The sequence below is a fragment of the Triplophysa rosa genome, linkage group LG6 (assembly GCF_024868665.1).
Source record: "Triplophysa rosa linkage group LG6, Trosa_1v2, whole genome shotgun sequence".
NCBI classification, from domain to species: domain Eukaryota; kingdom Metazoa; phylum Chordata; class Actinopteri; order Cypriniformes; family Nemacheilidae; genus Triplophysa; species Triplophysa rosa.
In genome coordinates this window covers 8920833-8945213 of record NC_079895.1, presented here as the reverse complement: position 1 = coordinate 8945213, position 24381 = coordinate 8920833, and the positions used below count along the sequence as shown (strand labels likewise).

The following is a 24381-nucleotide window of genomic DNA, read 5'->3' as shown; positions in this document are numbered from 1 at the left end:
GTAAAGCTTAAGTGCTTCATATCATAACCAAATGGATTGGCTTTATTATAGCTTTTGGCTATTATGAATACATACTTTTATCCACAGGACAACCTAGATTATTTGTGGATGATAGCGCACTCGATCTCCTAATATACTGACTCCATGTTAATATAAATACACATAAATGTACACGTTGGAGATTTGTGTGAGAACCGCAAATTGTTTTTTTATACAGTTTAGCTTCACGTCTCATCGAAAATCAAATTTCATACTTTTTGTAGGAAAAAATAGCTGACCTAATTCCGTTCAAATTATTTCACAGGCAAAAATGACCAACTACAGTTATGTAAGAAATCTATTACGTTATTATTGCATTAGCTACCTCATATTTCCATTTAAAACTGAAATCTATTCACAGCAGCAAAATGCGTCTCCAAGACTGTATCCAGTTTCACATTCCATTGTCTTAAATCCGTCTCACCCATGATAATAAATCTGATAATCCATGTTATCTCGGCATAACTGAACAACAGTCCAGAAAACATCTTTCAAAGGATTTGTGAACATGAGGGACACGTGAATGCCACACATGTGCTTATTGATTAGCGATCAGAAATTGTGCAAACCCTTCTCCATATTTTTAATGTGGTTAAAAGGTGCTGTACAATGCCATTGGTCAAGCTCTCGCTCTCCAACACACAAATGGGTTTTGATCCCAGATGCCGTCACACAGAATCAGGCAGACAGGGAGTGACCTACCACAGCTGCTGGGAAAAATCTGGCAAAACAAAACGATGAAAGACCAGCGAAAAGTTTCCACTGGGCCTGTCTCTGCCAACTCACACCGAGAAAGGCCGAGCAAGAGACGACAAAACAGCACAGAAGACAAAGACAAATCCTTCACCACGTAAAAGGAAATATATTTAAAAAACACTCTCATACCGAAGAGCTTCTCCGTCATCAACAGAAGAATTTATACAGGGCAGTTTGAGTAAACAGTTTGTCATTTACAGAACCGTTCAGATGAACACACCTCGTCGCATTGTGCCACGCCGTTCACACACCTTTTTCTCAAACAACTGCACAGGAATATAAATGTTTTGTTTGTGTTGTTGTTGAATCAGCTCAATTGAAACATTAATACTCTGAAATGACACATTTCTGAAATGGTAGAACAGTTGTTTGTCGTTTTTTTTTTCTATTTCCAACGAACCCCTTTAATCGTACAACAAATAAAAATCTTGACCATTTACAAACACATCATACTACATGATTGGTAAAAATAAACTGTTTACAAAGTTGCCAAAATGCAAGGGATGTGCATAGGTCTTTTCTTCATAGATGTTTAGCTCGTCACTGGCTCCGTTTGTTTGAATGTGTTTGTCCGGACGAATGGAATGTTTGTCTGCTGTGGGTGACCATCTGAACACAGCTAACACTGACAGTATGGAAGCTTGTGAATGTTCACATGCATGAGATCTCATTCAAATCTCGAAAACATTTATGCAGACCTTTAGAGAGACAGTATCCACGTGTATAGGAGGGGGAGCTGGGAAAAACAACACGAACACGTAAAACAAGTTGGTTTCAAACGTAAGCTAACTCTGTGGGTCGGAGCGTGCTGAAGCGGCTGGGCTCTGCTGCTCGGATAATGTGGGGATTATGTTTGACGGCCGAGTTAATGGATGGTTCGGACAGAAAAAAGCAACGCGGATTCTGCTGTAATAATACTGCATTTTTTCTCTGGTACTGACAACGAATTTCCAGCAAACTATATTATAATGGGGCAAAAAGGGATACTGTCTCTTTAAAACAAACGTCTACAAAATGTTGCCTCCTAGCTATATAGACATGACAATATTTAGTAATTTACTGATCTTTTTTTAATTGATACAACACTACGTCTAGGTAGTCTGTGAGGGGCCAAGACGGGGCTCACTGTAGGGCTTGTACATCGATGTTGTTAAACGTCAGTGGTGGGTCTCGCTTCTATTTTCATCGAGGGAAAGTTTCAGGTTTTTTTTGCAGAGATGCATTGCAAAGTGTGAGGTTGCAGGGGCGTAAGGTTACAGGCCGCCTGGGTTGCCGTTTTAATAGACCCAGGACACTGGCACCCACTGGCCGGTGGTGCAAACCAGGTCCATTGCTTCCTCTAAGAGCCGGATAGTCTCATCAATCTCATTATTGATGATGGTTTGGTCAAAGTAGTGTGCATATGTCTTCTGTAGGATCTCAGACTCCTTCTGCAGCCTCTGTAGTGACTCGTCCTGCAGAATGAAAGAACGAGAGTGAGCGAGAGCAGACGGCAGGTGGAATAGAATAAAGTTCTGTCATCATTTACGCACCCTCATGTCATTATACACCTGTATGACTTTCTTTCTTCTGCAGGACACAAAAGAAGATATTTTGAAGAATGCTGTTAACTGGCACCCATTGATTGGTTTTGTGTCCATACAATAGAAGTGAATGGGTGCCAGCGCTGCTTGGTTACCAACTTTTTCAAAATATCTTGATTTGTGTTCTGCGGAAACAAGAAAGTCATACAAGTTTGAAGTGACGAGAGTGAGTAAATGATGATAGAATTTTCATTTTTGGGTATCAATATAAGGCGTGACATCAATTCCTGCTTCACTGCCTAGAGTAAGTCTTTATGCTCAACGTCTAGGGGACCCTTTGAAAGATCAGATACCGACCATGTGCCCATAAATGTTTATCACATCATGAGAACATGGAAAAAAGTGGAAACACAGAGCATGTAGAGGGAGAACTGGGAGTGTCTCATTCACTAATTATTTTGTACATATGCACAAAAGTTTTAACCATATTGTGTTGATAAATTTGGATTATTCTAAACAAAAGACGGCACGAATGCAGTTACAAATTTGCATAATACACACCCAACCCTTTTCCATACAAGGGCCTAGCACACAACCTCAAAAAAAGATGTGCAGTCATGTGTGCTAAATTTCAATTATTGTAGCATCACCTAGCCAGTTTATAATGATAATCATATATAATAAATACAGTCACAACATTTAAATAGACAACACACACACAGGTTTTAAACACAAAAACAGTTAGTAAATGAGACCAAATGTATTGCCATTAAAGACGAGTAATAGGACGTGGGTCTGGGATTTCAGCCATTTACCCTCATGACCTTAGATGTTTGGTCATGAACAGAGAGGTATTTATTTTGGTAGAGCTGTAGTGGGCACTAATAGGGCCTAAAAGGGACTTCCTGTTATACTCACAGGCAGCTTCCTGCACCATCTGGGAAGCTGAGCGCGTAAGTGTAAGGCAAGGTAAAAAACATCAAAACATGAGGCAAACCAAAAGAAGCATGCAAAAGAAAACAGACCTGATCGACTGATTGAGTTGAATAAAAGAAGGTAGAGCACTGCAAATGCTGTGACACACGCCATGAAGGATGTTTGGGTAACGTATGATCTTACCTCATTCATGCCGGGGGTGATGGTTGGCGCAGCGATGAAAATCACAAAGGGAGCGAATTCAGCTGTCCGTAAAACCTTCAGTGCCTGAGAATAATCAAGAACAAACTCATTTTCTCTTTTATATCAAATGTGGTGTTTATGATATCCTCAATACCACGTCCATATAACCAGAAAGACCCTTGACATTCACCTGTGGCTCTACGTCCAGTATGGCTACGAGTCCCTGCTCATGGATCTTGCGTATCGTTTCCAACCGCGTGCCGTACATCGCGTCCTCGTGGCTGCCGTACTCAAGGTATTCGTTGTTGGAGATGTCCTGCATCATTTGGTCGTGGGATACAAAGTAATAATTCTTGCCGTTCTCTTCGTCTTTCTTTGGAGGTCTCGTCGTGTCTTTTGGGGAAAACGTTGACACGTCAGCTTTTCATTTTTGGCTCAGAGTGACAGTGTGTTAAGACACGTTTCTTACGTGGAATGGGGTAAGCGAATCTGTCTGGGTGTTTGGTGATGAGTGTGTTCTTGATGTGTCTTCTGCCAACGCCGTGGGCACCTGCCAGATGTCAAAACAGCACATGTAAAGACCAAACGCTTTGTGCCAACTGACACGTGAGGTGTGGGATTGAACCCAGATCGACATACACACCTAGCAGCACTAAGGTTTTCCTCTTGAACGCTTGCAACTTGACGACCTCCTCGTATGTGACCAGATCTAATTGATCGAACACTAAAATAAAGCAGGAAATGTTATTTTGAGGAGAGAAGGATTGCTGTTGTTGTCATACATGAAGAGGGAAGTAACGCTCGTGTGCTTTGTTTCGTGTTGAGGAGAGCTCATACAGTACAAGGACACCGCATGCGTATGTAATGCTCAAGGCCTTATGGGAGATTCAATATAGCAGCTGAGCGACATTCAATCTTCACTGTACCAATGTAGCGTCAGGTATCAGTGCGTTTAAATGCAGCTCACAGACACACCGCAGCAGGTCTCACTCGCAACATCCCAATCCAGAAACTTAGAGATAGTTCACCCAAAAATTAAATGATGTTATCAATTATTCACCCTTACGTCAATCAAAATTAGGGCTGTCAAACGATTAATCACAATTAATCGCATCCAGAATAAAAGTTTGTGTTTACATAATATGTCTATGTACAGTGCATATTTATTTTGTATTTATAAAACATACACATACATGTATATATTTAGGAAAATATAAAAATCAATAAACACTATATTACTCACTATTATAATGTAAATGATTGGTAAATAAAAATAAATACATGTCAATATTTTCTTAATATGTATACATGTATGTGTGTTTATAAATACAAAATTAATTAATTTTATGTAAACACAAAGTTGATTCTGGATGCGATTAATCACGATTAATTGCTTGACAGCCTTACTGAAAACGTGTATCACTTTATTTCTTCTGTAGAATACAAAAGAAGATATTTTGAGAAATGTCTCATAGGCTTTGTTTCCATAAAATGCAAGTCAATAAGGGTCGATGCTGTTTGGTTACCAACGTTCTTAAAAACTTCATCTTTGTGTTCTGCAGAAGAAAGAACGTCATACAGGGTTTGGAATGACAAAAAAGGGCAAGTAAATGATGAGGTGTTAGTCAATGGTTAAACTCCAATTATGACAAATTGCTTTATTGTTAAGTGTCTGCTAAATGCCTAAATGAACTTACAACTGGCACTGTACAGCGTCCATTAAAAACTGTTGAAATGACCACTAAAATAAAAAGTGTCTGTTTATTCTCATATAGATTCTGTTGCTAGTCAGCCACAAAAAAATGAACGACAAATTATTACTGTTGTTGTGAATATAGCAGTGATAACATTGCATAAGTCAGACCGGCTGCAGCATGCATGCGGGGGTGTGCTTGTGCTGTACAGTAGACGGTCAGTTGATTTTGCTGTGGGAAACATGAGCCATCTGTGTGGCTTTCATGTGAAATGCGGTTGCAGCACTCATCTCTGAATGGATGTTTTAAATGATTCATGTTCCCCTTTCACGTGACCTTGACTGTGCAGCTTTACATAGGTACAGTGTTTATGGATTTGCACATAGAAGCTGTCATGCTGCAGATCAGTGATGGACACATACATACATACTTAAATAAAAAAACAGCATAACAAAATAAAAAACAAACCACACAAACATTTAAACGCACGCACAGACAGACAGACAGACAGACAGAAAAGGCTCTTTGTTTTGCGTTGACTCTTTAACAGTAAAAACGGGTTTCTAAGAAGCATAAAATCACCACAGGAAAGGCACTGAGACAGCGAATGAGCAAATGAGGCACTTTTACGCCACAACATTACTTACATGCAAAGAGGCCATTGGTAGATAGACAGCATGTAAAATGGAGAAGGGAGGGGGTCATTGAGTTATGGCTCGGTAAACAGAACATCAGTAAACAAAGAGAACAACAAGCACGCTCCAAGCTGAAATGCTGGAAGCACAGAGACATGAGCGAGATCATCCAGTGATGTCAGCGGTGAGTTCAGGCTTTACTGGATGAGATGCCGGTGCTCTGAATAACAGCAATGCACTCACGATACACAACAACGCAGCGTATCAAGGCAAACGTATGATATGTTTATGTTCTTGTGATAATATGATGAGCATTCTAATTTGTGGTTACAGTAAACACAGAGTTATGTTTTTTAATCACAATAAAACGTGTGCATGGAAGTCAACAACACATATTCCAGTCAGAAAAACTTGACTAATTACTATATTCAGAACTTTCGGATTCATTATATTTAAATGCAATACTGAGGAACATTAAGTCACCTTGAAGCAGTTTTTCCAATTGCTTCACATTCATAATTCCCAACCACAACTTTTACAAACCCACCCTTCCCTTGGTGTTCCCCCGTACAGTTGAACAAGTCTAGATGAATATGTGAGAAGACCTGTAAAAAGAAGGCTGTTTGCTGGCTCTCTGTCTGACTGAGCTGAAACCAGACTCTGTAAAGTAGGGCATTGGGCTCTGGTGGGATTATGTCTGATCTGTGTTCTCCGCCGCTGCTGGCTAAGGGGGCTTTGTTCACCGCAGACTGTTTGATCATCTAAATGACTGTGTGATCAGAGAACATTGTTAGTTCTTCTGAGGTCAGAAACAACGCAGGCAAACGCAGATGTGAATGCTCGGGCAATATTTTACAAGTACATGGTTTTGTTATAAATCCTTTATTGAGGCACCCAAGGGGGCGACAGAGTTGCCCTCGAATGTTTATACAATTAAAGGGATACTTCACCCAAAAATGATAATTCTGTCTTTATTTACTCGCTCTCGGGTTATTCCAAATCTGTATAACTTTCTTTGCTCTGATGAACACGGAGATAGCTATTTGGAAGAAGCATTGCTATTGGGAGTCAATGGTGGCCAAGAACTGTTTGGTTACAAGCATTCTTCCAATTACCTTTCTCTGTGTTCATCAGAACAAAGAAATGTATACAGATTTAAAAAAACCTGAGGGTGAGTAAATGATGACAGAATTTTTATTTTTGGGTGAACTGTCCCTTTGAACGGAATTTGTTGTCATTTAGGGAGCTAGCTAGCTAGATGCTAGTTTAACAAACTTTTTCAACAAACTGTTGTTCTGGAATGACATTACACTATTCCAGCAACACTTGTACCTGCGTTGTGTTATAAATACTTTCTGATGCAACAGTGTGTGAAATTGAGGTGGCGTAGCTGGACGGGTTAGTTTTTGTGTTTATTCCTGGGCTTTATGACTGGAAAACACATTATTGTGTCTGAACTAAATTTAAACTATTCCACACCGGCATGACAAGCAAAATGAATAGAGCCATATAAGATCGCATGTGCCATGACCAAAAGCTAATAACTATTAAGCACTATTAGCTTTTAATTCACATTACAAGACATTTAAAAGCAAAGTACAATGACTCTGACAAAATTCATTCATTCGCTGCATTTCAGTCATTACATACAGAGGTTGTAATATTCAAACTCTGTACATTTTAGAAGGAAAAGATGTCCAGTATATTCAAAAGATTTTCTGTCATTCACAATATTCTGCAATTGTATATCGTACGCACAGTTATTTGAATAATATCTCATTTTGGATATATCGCCCAGCTCTACCGAGTATTAGTTAATGTAAATGTATTTTACAGTGACTTCCAAGAAAGACACTCTCTGTCTTTCTATCTCTGTCTCCTGGCCCTCCACCAGCGGCTCTTGACACCTGAACTCACAAACCATAAACTCTTCAGGGACAGCATGATCATCTCACTTACAGTCCCCGTGAGAACGCACACACAAACACACTTGTTGCACAGCGCAGGTACGTAAGCAGGTGTGCTCATCAGTCAGGTAAATGTGATAATGAGGCACGTCGCCAGTGTGGCTGGGTTTAATGAGACTCTCGGGTACTTCAACTCAAATGCAAGACTCTAGCTGTGACTGTTCGTGCGGTCAGATTCACACACACTGTTAACTTGGTTATGTGTTGACACAGGTCAACCTGCTATTTGTGGAAATGCTGCAGTCAGGGTTATTTGAGCCAGACAGCACAGGGCTGTATCACCTGCCTTCACACAGAGACACTCTCTCACTGCTGATTCACAACTACAAATTCATTCAATGGAGACTCTTCCAGCAACACCACACTGACAAACAGCTCATGAGCATCGCAGTCTGTTTGACTGAGAAACACAAATGTATCAACATGCTAATAAACACAATGTTAGTGATGACCTCTTAATGATTTTCCACATGGACTGAGCTTATGAAGGTAAACAAGAGCATTGTATACCAGTAGAACCTTTTACATACTTGTCTCCTGTGCAACTCTTAAAAATCTCTTTAGACTACTGTACTCAACATATTAGCACATATAAACACATCCAAATACACTTTCACTTATGTGGCAAATTAGAGAATACTCATTTATAAGAGCTGATTGCGCAGTATGCATGCGTTCGTTTTAAGTATTGCGAGGAAAGGAGTGGGGAAGCCTACTGGAAACGTTACCTGCATTGTGTTTCGCTAGGTATTTGTCTTTGTATTGCTTTTTTTTCTTGCCAAACCAAGTACAGCTCGTTTGCTGGTCCTGCTTGGTCTTCTCCATGGCTATACACGCCACCCGCCTAGAACACAATAAACAAAACAGCACAAAAGAGAAACATATGGTGAGTGCGCGGCATATCTGTTAGCGTTCCCGTAGCATGTGTTGTCAGCTGATGACCTCAATCTTCTGGCTACCATGACGTAACACAAGATATACAGCCACGGTAACAAATTTTCCTTTCATCAGCATTTCTAGGTGTATTGAGGCCATTCCAGTCCAGTTCAGTCCAGTGTCGGTTGAATTTCAACCAAATCAAACCTCGGGAGTGACAAAGTCATCTAACAGCAACGTGAAAGACTGATAGCATGGCAAGACGCATGAAAACTGTGATACAAATCCAGGTTATCGAATCAAATTTGTTTTTGAACGCTTCCTAAATACATGTACAAATATTACTGTTGTATAGCTTAAAAGTAAATATGAACTAGTTTTCTTTGCCGTATTTGAGGTCTGAAAAAATACAGAGCATCTATATTCTGTTATTGACCTGCTTCTCCAGAATTCATTTTCTGCAAATAAAAACAATAATTTTATTTGAAATTTGGCAGAAATATTGTTAGTAGTTCACAAAATGAAACAAAAATAATCATTTTACCAAACCACATACCTATAAATAGTCAATTCAGATAATCAATTTGAAATGGTCTTTTTCCGCGTCTTTATAATACAAGACATTCTGATGTCGGAAAGTCCTGAACTCACCACTCCTGCAGTTCAGGTGAAGGAATCAACCCTGCCGTGCCATTCTTGGTGTTTTCCAGCTTGCCTTGCCACCAGTTATGGTCGTCTTTGTTGATAATCTGAATGATGTCACCCACCCTGAAGCGAATCCCCGCTTCTTTACAAGGGATGAGGTCATCCTTCACCGGGTCATACTCGAACTGTGCCCGCACGTAGATCTGAGGAGAAATGAGGAGATGGAACTCAGGTCAGAATAGCGTGCCAAGACGGCTCAAATGCAGCAAAGAAAAGACTGATGGAGGTCAGGGTTCAAGTGGAGATCAGGTTGTGATGAGCGGCATGCTCAGATAAACTAAACATCTGGGTTTGGTTAGTGGTGAAGAGAAGATGCATGCGAGTTGTGCAAGTTTCTGCACAAGTGGAGCAGTGATATGACGGGGCACTTGCTGGTTGTTTAGTGCAGTGAGAACTGACGGCTACCGATGTCATTTCGGGTCTGCGGGTAGAGTGGTGTGTTACTCTCACAAAAAAAAACTCAAATCAAATAAATCCACAGCTGTTTTGGTCGCCTGTAAAACCGCCTTCATACAGTACATAATAACATTGGATCGACTAAAAGAGGCCTAGGATTACAAATTGTTTTACTAAAATCAAGCTTATCCTTATATTTTCAAAGAATCACAATGATGTTTTTGGGTCCTTGCTATGTTTGGACTTAGTACATGGTTACACAACAGGTTTTTTAGAGCTGTGGATTGGGCTCATTTTTACATCTTACCTTGACGGAAAATTTATCGTTGATTGGAGGTCTGGAGATCTAGGGCATGAGAGCATTACAAACATCATGCAATATCACGGCACTGTGGCGGCATTAGAAACGTTATACTGTGAATAGGGTTTGGTGAGATGAAGGATGCAACTACGAAAGCCAATTTTCTGAAAGCTTGATAAGGGGAACAAAGCAGGGTGGACATCAGTCACATCACTGGGAATCCAGTCCCAGACTAGCCAACACAGACAGACCCGTGCGGTCCGATAGCGCCCTCTGCTGATCACCTGTCTCTATTTTCTCCTCAGACTATCAGGAGATGATTCTTCACAGTGAGTACATTTGACCTAGAGATTAGTAGAACAAATTGCGATGGGCTTTGATCCCTCATGCTGTCCTTCAGCCTTCGTGAGTTACAGATTCATCTCGATGACATGTGAAAGGAAACACTCACCACTCTAGAGCCAAAGACTGCACAGAGGTTATGAGTAGGGATGGGTACCGAGAACCGGTACTTTTTTGGACCGGTACATAATTGGGTCGATACCAGAGTATCGATAAGCTTCATGACAAACGATACTGTTATCGATACTTGCGTTGTTTTATCTCTGTGTATTCGGGTGTTAAATGGCGAATTAGAGGCTGCTGCTGCTGCTGCCTGTCATTTTCCATCCCTCAATGATGTCCGAATGTCCGAAGTTTGCTCGACGTATGTGTGATATCTAGGACCATATGATTTCCGCGGTGTATTTGTAATCTGCTTGTTTTGTGTGTTTATGAGTGAAAGAGTGGCATGGTTGCGCTTGTGGAGCTTTCAGCGTCCGCGTTTCACAACGAGGAAGCTTCCGTCAAACACACCTTCGCGGCAACCCGTCAAAATAAAAGTCCTTAATTTGAGAACAAGTTATAACGTTGTTTTTAATAATTCGGCGTACATTTACTTACTTTAGTAAATTGAAGTAAATGTGCTAGTAAAATTATAAAAAATAGTACATATAATTAAAAAAAATATTACTTGCTTAGAAAATAGTACTTAAATTTATGTAGACAGAAAGTAAAAAGAAATATGGTCTACCAGCCAAATAACCATAGTGATGTAAAGTAAATGTTGAATTACATTATGATGTGCTCCTATGCACATGCTAAGTGCCGTAAGCGCACGTTTTGTTATGTGGCATTTTCTGTTTGCTCAGAAGCATTTGTAAACTGCAGTTCTAAAGCTCAGCTGTAATAAAGAAACTTAACATGTTCTTTTCATCATTCAATCTTTTCACATCATGTGTTTTTGCATCAAATTATAGAGCGTAGTATCGATATCAGTATTGATAAGTACCGGTATCGATAAGCAGTATCGGTATCAATAAAATCTTAACGATACCCATCCCTAGTTATGAGAGGACACACTCAAAAATGTGAAATATTGGATCTGTACTCTTACAAAGCTGAATGCCAGTTTGGTCAGTTGTGATTTATGGTGTCGGAGTTGCTTTCTTTATAAAAAAAATAGCATGCTGACAAATGTAGCGCAAATAAATACTTTAAAAATGTCCTGTAAATCCCACTAATGTCTCTGCACTATTGGTGTTAGTGGAACTGATCGAGTAGTGTAACAGGCAAAGCAGCCATTCACTCGTGATCATAATTCACTCAATCTACACGCACAGATCCACACAAAAGCCATACACAAGTGTGTGTGTTACAGAGCAGTGGATGTACAGTATGGAAGCACTAGTCAATAGAGGCGTTACACTGAGAGATGCTCTATATACCTGACGTCCTTTCGGCTGGATGGTCAATGGCAAGTCCTGTAAAGCAAAGTCCAGCAGTGAAAGACAGAATAAAAAACAAGTCAAAAAAATGAAAACGACAAAAATTGTAAAAAGTTGTGTGTGTTGAAGGAAACCATTGAGGGTCAATTTTAGAACAGCAACACAGAAGAAAGCAAAGAGCAAGCAAGCAGCTTCAGCACCACACTTCAATCAAGCATGTTGAGACACGAATGAAAGGAATATCAGTCCTCCAACTATTGAGAATAACACACAGATTTCACCTGTTTCAAATTAGGGGTGGGCGATATGAGCAAAAATGTATTTAAGTTATTTCAAATTTTGATTTGATTGATAATATAATCTGGAATCTGAATACCACACATTTGGCCTACCAGACATGAGAATTAAATAAGAATAAACAAATACATAAATATATACATATGTGGGCAATTCCATGAAAAAAAATGAAGTTTTCACCAAAGGTTTTTACTGTACTAACAGCACCGATATTAACATCTGGTGGTTCAAATACCCATGTGAGGTCTCTCTTCAAGTTTTTAAAGCATTTGTTTTATTTTTAGTGCATGATTTTTCATAGTCAGCTAAGTGTCATTATCAGGATTGTCACATCCGTAACGGTACATATTCCTCATAAATGGGCACATGGAAATGAAAATAAACAAACTATTTCATGTGCTATGAAGAGACATCCCTTCTCCTTTTGTTTGGTATAATTGCTTCAGGTTTGTGCATTTTAACTCCCAAAAACCATGTCCCTTTTTTGTCACAAAAAATGTATTTCCCTTTTTTTAATAGAAACCTTGTGCACAGACTGATATTTTTCTGATGTTTAAACTCTACCAACAAGGGTTTAGTAAAATATAAATAAATGGTTCCGTATATTGGTAACAAATACATTCCCTGAGCCTTTTTGTGTCGCATCCATAACGCTGGAATTGCCCATATACAGTATTTTCTGCTTCAATTTTTTTATGAGGATCCTTTATTATTTTTCCTTTGACCTAATGGACCTATACATCCATGATCCAGTATCTTCTTCTTCACGTTTGCTTGCGGTGAAACAAGCATTACAAGAAAATCTTGCCAGAGCTAAAACTAAATGGCTAGAAAATAAATGAATTCCACAAGAGAGGATGTAACGTTTGTCTAACAATGGGGAATGCTCATTCCCCATTATATGGTTCCATTTTGATATACAATTTTCAAACAATTTACCGTTTTAAGATATCGCCCACCCCGATTCAAATATCACGCGGTGCTCGTGGATTCATGACGTCTGGTTTAGGGAGTCTGCACTTCTTTTATCGTTGTGCTCAAAGGTTCATAAGACACCTATCAACTGACCTAAACTGAAAGATTTCATTGGAAAGTCCTGTAGAAGATCCCATTTTCACAGTACGTGCATGGGATACATTGAAACAAGCAGCTTTGAAACGGTCAGAGTATGTGGGATATACCGCAGCACAGAGCACACCAATTTGTGAACTGAGATATCGGAATCAAAGAAACTGTATTCAATGGATGTTAGTCACTGTCCTCTTCAATCTTTTGTGTTTGTATTTACTAAGAGGTTCATTTAGAAAACACAGAGACACAAACGGACAAAAACAAAACTGGACAAATTTAGGAGCAAATGAACAGGATGTGACTGCAGGAACGGGGTGAAATAACCATAGACAACATTAGGAGATTGTTGGGGTGGGGGAGCTGTTATTTGAGGTAGCCTGGGGTCCTTACCAAGATAGAACTGTTAATGCTGGAATGGCCATTAGCAGGGGACTGTCTGGAGGTGGAGGGGGATTCTTTCTGTAATAAGATATAAAGGTCAGCGACACAGCAGAAAGACAGCAAAGCAAACCGGAAACACTACTTTACGAAATAAGGGACATATTATCATGTGGGGATAGTTTGACGTTAATCATTTTTATTTTCAAAGCATGATAATGTTACAGTTGCTTAAAGGATCACGTTGTGAACGTCAGGCTGCACTGCAGCTTCCCACCAGATGAGGGAGCCGCATCAGCACTGTCTATGTATATAGATCTTCCCTAAACATTGATTTATTGAAAGGACTACATTTTAATATTTGATGAGGAATTTTCATCCTTATTTTGATAATGCGACATGGAAAGGGAGAGAACAATGTATTGCTATAAGCAATATGCCACTGAATAACAGGCATTCTCAGTTGTTCCTTTAAAACCCTAAATCAAGTCCCTATAAGCAGGATATGAAATATTCTCATATTATACGTTTATTAAACCACCCTGGTCGTGTGATACAAGGTTTTTTAGCTATGTGTTCCGGTATCTTGGTTGTAAAATTGGTGTGCAATAGTGTCTGAGCCGGGCTTATAGGACCGGCTGGATGGAAGCTTTTGGGAAAGAAAGCGTTAACACGATGCAGCCACCAGACAGACAGTTAGTCACGCAAGAGTCCACAGCAATCAAACTCCACCACGCAAGGCCACGACAGGCCAGCGAGGCAACCACAGCACTGCAGAGAGAGACTAAAAGCAGAGGACAGTAAAGAGACCGCAGAGGCATTACCTCACAGGACTGCTGCGTCCGGTAGCACGGTACGATCTTAAACGTGATGCTGCCTCGCATTTCACGCTGCAAAACAAAAAAGATGACTGGATAGTGAGGGTTTGACAAGTGTAATGCTTAAAGAAGCAAAAATGAAAGATTTGTGCCTATTACTTGGTGTATTAGCTTTAAAGCTATCTTCAAGCTAGCTAACAACATTCACTTAAAGGAGAAATTTAAAGACCATCTTCTGGTTATTAGGGGTGTAATGATACACTTAGCTCACGATTCTATACAACACGCGATAAAGGTTTCACAATTTAAAAGTATCATTTTAAATTAAAATCAAAACGATGGTGTTATTTAATCATTTATTTTCTATAACATTTTTCGTATTTCGTACATACAACTTGAATAGAAATTAAATTCAAGGATAAACTCGTTTACGCATCCTCAAGTTGTTCCAAACCTGTAAAAATGTATTTGTTCTGTTGTACACAAAGAAAGATATTTGGATGAACGTTAGCAACTGAGATTTCTGGGGCACCAATGACTACAATAGTAGAATCTTTTTAATTTTTTTGTTCTGTTAAACACAAAAGAAGATATTTTGAAGAATTTAGGAAAAGTTCTGGAGCACCTGCTGAATAGGGTTGCACGGTAATCTGGCGCATCCCACACCTTACATTCCTACAAAACCACCTTGTAACCACTGAGCCTCTAGACCATACCACACACATGGTTAACAATCCATTTACGCATCGCGATAGCTAAAGCTTACAAAATACCCGCAAGATGCCTCTTCTATTATTTTGACAACGCCTTGAAAACGGTAGCATAACCGTCACAGTAATCGTCTGCATTATGCGCCATAAATTTATTTTAACAACTTACATCTGACCTCTTTTGCCCGGCAGGGTGTATACCTCGTATGTTTTATCTGCCTAAATGACATATATCCGACGTACCAACATGCGCATATACGAAATTTCGTACAGTCATATCGTTGCAACGTGTTCACAAGTCTCAAATGAAGTCGACTCATCATACTATGCTACGCTATATAAGTCTGACGTATATCACTCCCTACTCGTAATGGTCGTGTTTGACCTAGATCACAAGTCTCTACGACGTTACATGATCAACCCTATTGCATGGATTCAGTCTTGAACGACGCAGTTCTTGGTTAAACTGACTCTTCACCCCATAATCTCAGTGGAAACTATTAAACCGACCCATCACCCTACTGGCCCGTCCTTCAGTTCCTGACATTATAAACACAAGTAAGCCTAATATTTCACCTTATAAAGACTGCTGTATCAATTAAATTGGTCCCACATTTGAATTAGTTCCTACGTGAAAAATGATCTAGTGTACTTTAGTATTTACTACAGTAAATTACTAAAACTCATAGATACTAGTGTTTTTGAGTCTTATCATAGTAAATATGTAAGTATACTACAGTATTTATAGTATTTACAAATTACTAAATGTAAATGTATTTGCTACAATTTATCCAATTACTACAGTTAATACAACAACATAATCTAGTGCAAAGTATAATACAGTTTACTATAGTAAATACAAAATGTAAATCTAAATCTGTGTTTTTTGTATAGATTTGAATTATGAACATGGCACGGCATCGTGATACTACTTGGTATCGAGATACTTCAGCTGGTATAGTATCGTAAGACATGTTTATGGTACCGTGACAACCCTACCTATGACTACCATTTTTGACTACCCCAGAAATCTCAGTTGCTAACATTCGTCTAATTATCTGTCTTTGTATCAATAGAACAAAGAAATTGACAGAGATTTGGAACAACTTGGGGGGATCAATTCATGACAGGATTTAATAGAACGAGTTTAATAGAACTAGGTCTGTCAATAAAAAAACAATAAATAATTTTACCATAAAATTAAGAAAAGGCATTAGGAAAGCTAAACCCTGAGAGAAAACTTCTTAAAGTGTTGTGTGTTCCATGGTAAAAAAAGTCATGCTGTGTAGACAACATTAGGGTGAAAGAAATGATATTTGCACTCACAAGCATCTTCTGAAGCTGCTCCACCGTTTGGTTTGCTACGCTTATACCGTTGATCTCTCTGATCTCATCTCCAACATGCAAAGTTCCTGTTCCACGTGTGAGAAATATCACATCTTACAACATTCTTACAGACATCACACATAGTAATATAACACAAGCTGGTGAATTTTAACTTGACCACTTTCACAGCATGAGTTTCAGTGAATCTTAATGAATGTAAGTTTGTCCTGTGTGAAGGCTGAAGGTAAAACACACTCTCTGACAGCATGCGAGTGTAGCCTGTGTGCCAATGTCACGGTCCTGCCAAGTTCTAAGAGCTTGCGCAATCTGTCACAGTAATGTGCAAACATGCATTTAAGAAGCCTGTTAGAAAAGAGCTGTGGTCGCATCGCATATCTATTAAATATGATATGGAGAAAAAGCAGGGTAGTGAATCCGAACATAGCTGTGTGTGGTGGACTCTTTAAATTCAAAACAACTAGCATTAAATGAAGGTTTGAGATGACGGTCAAGTACCTTGTCTGTGGATCATTCCTCCATGCATTATTCTTGCCACGATACAATGGTTCAGATCGTTCATTTTCAACGTGATGCCCTGAAACAGTTCCGAGAAGTTTAGCTAATACTGTATGGGTAACCAATATGAGAGCTTTATCAACGCTCAGATGTATTCTCACCACAGGCTATTTGCTAAAGAGTTAGCATTTTTGTAAGCTTTGATATCCTGTATGAATGTATACAGTATATTCAAGGAACATCTAAATGAACACTTCACTGTTTACATTGTTTTGACAAAAACACTCCTGGGTCATTCCTAATATTCGATGCCATTTCAGAGTAGGAACCTTCCATAAAGAAATGCTAAACTTTCTATGATTTTATCATTTCAGTTGAAAGAGGGCTTATTAAACTATAAGAAAAATAAACTGGTCCAGCTCAGGATATTATTGTGTAGTCATTTTTACATGTGACACAGGCCAAATTCCATTTTGTCCATTCATTACTTGCAAGTAAACAGAAAAACATGTATGTAAAAAATGTTGATTTTATTTCATGACTATTTAAAACTACGCGGTGAACAAGGTGGACACAACATAACAGGTTGGACAATGACAGGAGTTACTTTTAATTCTGAACTCAGCCATTTCTACTCATATGGTGAACAACAGGCTAACACATGGTGACCTTGGAAGAAAATTTTTGACATGTTTAACACTATTTACAAAAATGATTATTTCCTCTATAAATAAGCATAACTGAGAGGACATGTAATGCTTTACCACGTAAATGAATTCAAATTAAATTAATACTGAGTACATATAGTGTTCTATGGTGGAGATGGGTTAATTATAAAAGACATGCTTTACAAAATTATTATAATCCTATTTTTAAATAAAATATTCCATATTAAAGCAAGAAGCAGTGGGTTACAGTGCAGAACAGCTAAGGGTGTTGTGGCACGACGCCAAGCGTTTTATAAAATGGTTATTCCATATGCGTACCAAGGTTTCATAAAATAAAGTAAATCAAATTATATTTAGGCTATGTAATGCGGTCAGCCGTTATAAATCGGGGTATTTTATAACGGCTTAGAACTCGGCTCAGCCAATCAGAATCAAGGACCAGAACTGACCGTTTTATAATATGTCTTGGGGACCCAAATGGCACCGAACAGTAGGAATGACCCTGTTTCTTTCTAAGATTTAAAGCATGGAAAAAGTTAACTTTATGCTGGTGCGAAACACCATTATCCTCTATTGCAATGCAAAGTGAGCCTTGTGCACCTGCTGTCTAGGTAGGGAGCACTCCAGCTGCAGTTCATATTAGGCATGTAAGCTTTGGGGTTTATATATGTCTGCGTGTAACGTGAATAGCAGCACACGTACCATGGGTTCATCTGTGTTCTTTTGAAACTGAACAAGGCGCACACGTGTGACGTTCTCTAGGTCCATCTCTCCGTTGGCGCTCTCGGGTGAGTCTCCGTTAAGGTACGGTGATGTGGGTGGTGGGGTGACCCTCAATGCCTCGTCGCTGTACACCTCATGTGCAACAACATCATGAGTCTGAAGTAAGGCCTGACACAAAGAGACGTACAGTTAATAAAACCTCCCTTGTAAAAGTGGTTTCTTTATTTTATTATTTTACACATGTTTACGTCATTGACTTTCAAGGTAGGGATCGTCTACTTTAGCAATAAAAATATACTAAATCGGTGAGTGGTGTTAGCATGACGATACTATAATGTTGTGGTTGTGATTTCTACAGTAGGTCTTGATGATATTCTGGTCTGTAGACATGGCTCAGTCCATCCTCTCAAGCAGGACTTTTTGCACCACATGTGCTACAGACATAAATTGTGCAGCTTGTTGAGGGCAGCTGTGCTGTTGCTTGTTTTAGAGGTACCGGACTTTTGCCGGGTGGATGATAAAACAGAAAAAATCTCAAACTTGCACTGAAAGACGAAAGTGAGCCCTATGTGGGAATGTGAAGATCATATAGTAGAGACTTGGCAATGGGCTCTTTTCACTTGGGCCAAAAAACAACCACCTAGCAACCAGATAGCAAAACATTAAAAGCACTCATGACACCTTAGCAACCTGGAAAGAGCCAACACTCATGACACATTAGCAACCTGTAAAACACCCAACCAATGAGTTAAAAAATCATGAAAAATGTAATTTTATGATGGTTTGCCTTTCTAAACATGAAATGCTTTGTTTGTTCTCACCACTTTATCTAATACGGCTGTCTGTGAGTAATTCCAGCCCGTCTTGCGAGTGTGAGAACGCCGTCAAGGCCAAAGTCATGCTGGAATTCACAGCTAGTACCTGCTGGTGCCTCCCTCACACTCACTCTTGACCTGACTGTTGGAGTTAATGAGGGTGACATCACCTCAGCAATAGTTTCTCATGCCTTTCCCCCGATAAACAACCATTCCCTCTTCCTCTCTCAGTTCTGTACTCAAATCCCAGTTCAATAAAATCAAATATTTTAAAAAGTCCCTAAATAATTCCCTTGCAGGCCAGATCACCCCAGAGACCATTTATATCAATTTCGTTCCGCTGCACACATCATTCATTTGCCGCTTATCTCCCACAAATGCTTTCAGTCTTACCCACACCTTCAGACACTAAATCAACATCAACCAGGCTTTTACAAACTCTTTCTTTTATATCACATGTGCTGCTTATTATTAAATACAACTTTAATTCTGTTAAAAGGACAGTTCTACGAAAAATGAAAATTCTGTCATCGTTTATTTAACCTCTTGTCATTTCAAATCTGTATGATTGCTGCAGAACACAAAAGAAGATATTTTGAAGAATGTTAACCGGCACCCATTCACTTGCATTGGTTTTCTGTCCATCCAATAGAAGTGAATAGAAGTGCCGGTGCTGTTCTGTTACCAGCTTTCTTCAAAATGTTTTCTTTTGTGTTTTGCAGAAGTCGTCATACAGGTCTAAAATGAAAAAAGAGTGAGTAAATGATGGTAGAATTTTCCTTTTTGGGTGAACTATCACTTTAATATATTTTTACATATTTTTCACACTTATAATGGATACGGAGCAACAACAAAAAGAGAAGGAATCTTACATCAACAAATCTCCCTTTACTCAAGATGTGCCTCTTTCACAAACAGTCAATGCAGAGAGAAGAGCAAACCTTCTGCTCCATCTGTCATGAGTTGTTGTGTGAGGTCCACTGATAAGAGCGCACAGGGACAATGCTCGGAAAACACAGACGTTCTTAATCAATTCAGCTCATTGACTTTAGCAGAAAATAACAGAGAAGATTGATAAGGTGCAATAAGACACATAATCAAATCATCAACACTAAGTTGATGCAGCTGTGAATAAATCGAATAAATCAAAGTTTTCAATCTTATCAAAGAAACTAAAAAGTTTCTAGATTTTTGTTTAGGAAATGATAACAGTTTTATGGAGAGACACAGAGGATCACTTTGAGAAAAAGTTGTTTTGTAAAAGTAAAAATAGAGCGCAGTACTGTACTCACCATAAAATGGGGCTGAGTTAGAATCCGTCTCAGTTCTTTAGCGTCAATATTTTCAGGATAGCAAGAAATCTCCTCCAATACCTACAGACAAACAAAATCATCAGAACTTTCCTCACGCCGTCATTTCTTTGTGATACCCTATTAAAATTCAAATCAAATGATATAAACACGGTAGGCTTTTATAAACACATACGCTGCAACTTTGAGCCGACTGCTGTGCTGAGACCCTACACATCATATATCAGAAAAGAGACACACACGCTCAAACATTTCTGGTATGACCCTTAGACCCCTTGTGACCAATCAGCACTCCTGTCTGGAGTCATTTGGGCCCTTTCAGTGGTGGGGTGAGCGAGGGGAGGTTGGAGGAGGTGATTTGGCACAGTACTGCAGATATGTCATAACTCCCTGCTGAGTGCCGGAACTTCAGCGTCACGTTAATCAGGTTTAATTAGCCCCAATCAACGTTTCGAGGCACCTGACGCCCCCCCCCCATCTTCAGCCAATCAAAAAAGCTAAATTTGAGGTCCAGACATTTATAAAGCAAAACATCTCTCAAAGATTTGCATGATCCCCGAATACACATTTATATTCCTATTTATCCAGCAGATGCTTTAATCCAAAGCTATTTACAAATGTGTGAGCAATACAACATTGGTTGAGTGGTTCTCAAAGTAAAGAGGACATTCGTTTTAAAGATGGGAAAATGTCTTCAGCTTACATATTCCAGATGTTTCAAAGCCGTGCTCGGCCCGTCGTCAGCGGAGGTCTTAGCATAAGAGACACACACAGGAGAGTTTTGTAACATTTACACTTATAGTCCGTTTTAGTAGTTTTAGTAGCACAGTGTCGAAGTTTTAGAGGAAAAGTTAAAGGTGATGGGTTAGTTTCCGTCCCGCTGGCTCTGTGCAAGACCGAAAGGATTATCCTTAAGCATTTCACCACCGCCAGTGGTCACAAGCCAGAGGTCCGGGAAGCTTATTTCTTAATCACCAACATGTCTGAGCTCTTTTCTGATGTGCAATTGAAGCGCTTGAAGTCCCGTTGAGGGAGGCCATCAAACTAAAGAGAACAAAACTCATTGAAGAAACAGTTTTTCTTCATATTTATCTCAGATTAATGGTTCTTAACAAGTGGGTTGCACCCAAAACTGGGTCGCTTGTCTGCAGGAAACGGGAAAAAAAACCCCATGCTGAATGCACATCATTACTTTTACATGCATGTATTCTTTTAATCCAAGGTGCATTCAAGATGTACATTTTTTCATTATGTTTGTTCCTTAGGGTTTGATTTTTTAAATCAGCTTGAAAAATTATATTAGTGTCTCTTTCTTTATCAGTGAGCATTTCTTCAGAAGCCTTGTGTGATTCAATAACATAAAAAATAGCTGCTCTGCATGTCTGACTTCACACAGTCATTATTATTCTGTCATGCTATGTTTTCTAGACCGCTCTATAATCGAAAGTAAACAAACACATTCACTTGTTAATCTGGGTTTCTATTCGCAGCGGGTTTGACGGAGGAAGAAAACAGGCATGTGTTCACACAAGCAATGGACCTCATGGGAGCTGTAAATGTCACATAAATCAAACACTCCGCTGAACAAGCATCTACAAAATACACCTCTGTGTGAGACTTTCTGTTAAACTATACAAAAACCAAAATCACACGACTGCCACATGGCGTTTTCTGAACAACATCCACAAACAGTGCAAAGTAAAAACATTGCCCATAGCAGCAACTGGCCAGAGTTATATCTCTAAGGAATATTACTATAACCGATTCACAGGTTCTTTGGAAAAGTGTGTCACTTGGTTCATATTGAGTTGTGGTGCAACAAGATGCAGCACTTTTGTGATGGTGACAGTGATGGAACAGAAGTAAAAAGTTCAAGAGAGAGAATCAGCTTATGAATAACAGTTTATAAAAGTGGTTCGCAAGTTACACAATGAGTCACTTCAGGACATCCTGACGTGCAGAAGCGTATTAGCAACGGAAACCAACTAGATACCAGAAAAAAGGTAACATTAAGAAAACATGCACAACACAAACACATGCACATAAACACAAAATATTGTAAATAGTAGGCAGTAATAGACAGAGATAGTATAGTTTATAGTAAAAGAAATATCTTAATATTATTCCGGTTAAATCCACATCCACGTGTCTCGTTGAAGACTTTAAAAACCTTAAATGTAACCGTAAATCAGTAAATGTACAGCAGGCCTGAACAGTGCTAGGAAGGATGCTTAGGTTTGGTTAGGGTTAGTTTTTACCCACAGTTGTCTAGTTTTAAAAGGGTCATATGACGCTATTTTGTGTTTTCCTGTATTTTCGGTGTGTTACAAGTTGCATATATTAGACAAGTCAAATTGCAAATATTAAAGTCTCAAACCAAGAGATATGCTCTATTTAAAAGCAGAGGCTTATATTGACGTGCATAAAATGCCTCATTCACCCACAAATCTATGTCAGTGTGTGGACAGCTTTGCATAACACCACACTAATGTATATGCAAAGAAAGAAGGCGTAGCTATTCTCGCTGTAGTGTTGTTGTCGCCGCCATATTGTGGAGATGCTTTGCGTTTCGTTGTGAAAACAAAACTATTTGCTGGGTCTTCCAAAAGAGAACACAATTAGAAATCACTGGTAAAGGTTTATTACACTGTTCAGTACAACACCCAAATTCGTATGTGTGCAGCGCATTAAACACCTGGTTGTGCACAAAGGCCGCGCTTTTCAGATCGATGAGCTTTGTAAAAATCGACGTGTTTCAGAAAGGCGGGGCAGAGTGGAGCAGGAGTAACGTACGGTGTTTTTTTTTAACAGTAAACCACGTAAAAACACTGTATTACACCATATACACACAATAATGTTCGTTTTAGCTATGTCATACGACCCCTTTAAACTTCAAGGCGAAACTTGCAGGGAATAGTACAGTCATGGCCAGAAGTATTGGCAATGACATAAATGTTGTGTTTTGCAAAGTTTGCTGCCTTAATATTTGTAGATTAGTTTTTCCACATGTTTCTATGATATACTGGAAAACAATGATAAGCATATCTAAGTTTTAAAGGCTTTTATTGGAAAAAACATAATATGCAAAGAATCAATATTTCCAGCGTTGAGCCTTGTTTTTCATAACCTCTGCAATTTGCTCTGGCATGCTGGATATTAGCTTCTGGGCCAAATCCTGACTGATGGCGATCCATTCTGGCCTTATCAGTGCTCAGTGTTGGCCACAATTTTGGGCTTCTGCTTGTCCATTTGCGCCTTTTGAGGATTGACCACAGTTTCTCTGTATTGGATTGACATCTTGGGAGTTGCTTTTTTTTGCAATTATTTAAAATGCATCTGATCACTCTGCACAATAATCTATAAACAATCAATGAACGCCATAACAGCTAAAGCAGAAACTTTGCAAACACAACATTTATTGTTTTGGCCATGACTGTACACTCAATAGCTTTGGTTTGATCATTGCGACTTCACTATGATTGACTGAGATTTTGTACTCACCTCTTTGGCTCTCTGAACTGCATCACTGGAAGGATTCCTGATTTGGGGTGACGACTTGGTGTTTATCTTGTCATAAAGCTGAAAAAGTCAAATTGAAGGAATCAAAGTGTTAATCATTGTTCAGTTATATTGAATCTAAATGTTTCTACAACAGTCCAAAGATTTAAATAAATTCATCTTTAAGAAAAAGGTACAGTAAAACTCCTCTCAAAAGTGGACATTGTAATTAATATTGAATGAAGAGCTGCTATTTCAGAGACAGATGCTCTTTAATAAATGGCAGGCAATTAATTCATGAAAAGATCATTTTACAATCAGAAACAAAAGGAAATGAACGCTTTCTCATCTTCACAAACATCATCATTGCACTGACAGTGCTCCAGTTTTTAGCGCATAATTCTGTATTCATTTTTATTCAATATCGGCCTTGTGGACTCTTAAAAGCAATAATGCGTCTCGATACCTCAACAT

The 24381-nt window shown here is 39.0% G+C and overlaps 1 protein-coding gene across 15 annotated transcripts in view; it reads right to left on the bottom strand.

The window, feature by feature from the left end:
* Nucleotides 1-881: 881 nt before the first annotated feature.
* caska (calcium/calmodulin-dependent serine protein kinase a) overlaps nucleotides 882-24381 on the bottom strand; it is a 132279-nt gene continuing 108779 nt past the window's right edge. For 3 of the 15 annotated variants that reach the window (XM_057335942.1, XM_057335944.1, XM_057335957.1), the window contains 17 exons: nucleotides 23911-23988; nucleotides 21113-21160; nucleotides 20392-20472; nucleotides 18264-18452; nucleotides 16894-16972; nucleotides 16378-16463; nucleotides 14348-14413; nucleotides 13536-13604; nucleotides 11778-11813; nucleotides 10018-10056; nucleotides 9261-9457; nucleotides 8462-8577; nucleotides 4081-4161; nucleotides 3907-3987; nucleotides 3628-3830; nucleotides 3438-3521; nucleotides 882-2249 (listed from right to left, as the gene is read on the bottom strand). In XM_057335942.1, the coding sequence (XP_057191925.1) occupies nucleotides 2073-2249; nucleotides 3438-3521; nucleotides 3628-3830; nucleotides 3907-3987; nucleotides 4081-4161; nucleotides 8462-8577; nucleotides 9261-9457; nucleotides 10018-10056; nucleotides 11778-11813; nucleotides 13536-13604; nucleotides 14348-14413; nucleotides 16378-16463; nucleotides 16894-16972; nucleotides 18264-18452; nucleotides 20392-20472; nucleotides 21113-21160; nucleotides 23911-23988 (1710 nt within the window). In that variant the 3' untranslated portion in view covers nucleotides 882-2072. The remainder of the gene's footprint in view (nucleotides 2250-3437; nucleotides 3522-3627; nucleotides 3831-3906; nucleotides 3988-4080; nucleotides 4162-8461; nucleotides 8578-9260; nucleotides 9458-10017; nucleotides 10057-11777; nucleotides 11814-13535; nucleotides 13605-14347; nucleotides 14414-16377; nucleotides 16464-16893; nucleotides 16973-18263; nucleotides 18453-20391; nucleotides 20473-21112; nucleotides 21161-23910; nucleotides 23989-24381) is intronic. The other 12 variants (XM_057335947.1, XM_057335948.1, XM_057335950.1 and 9 more) reach the window with 10 other exon arrangements.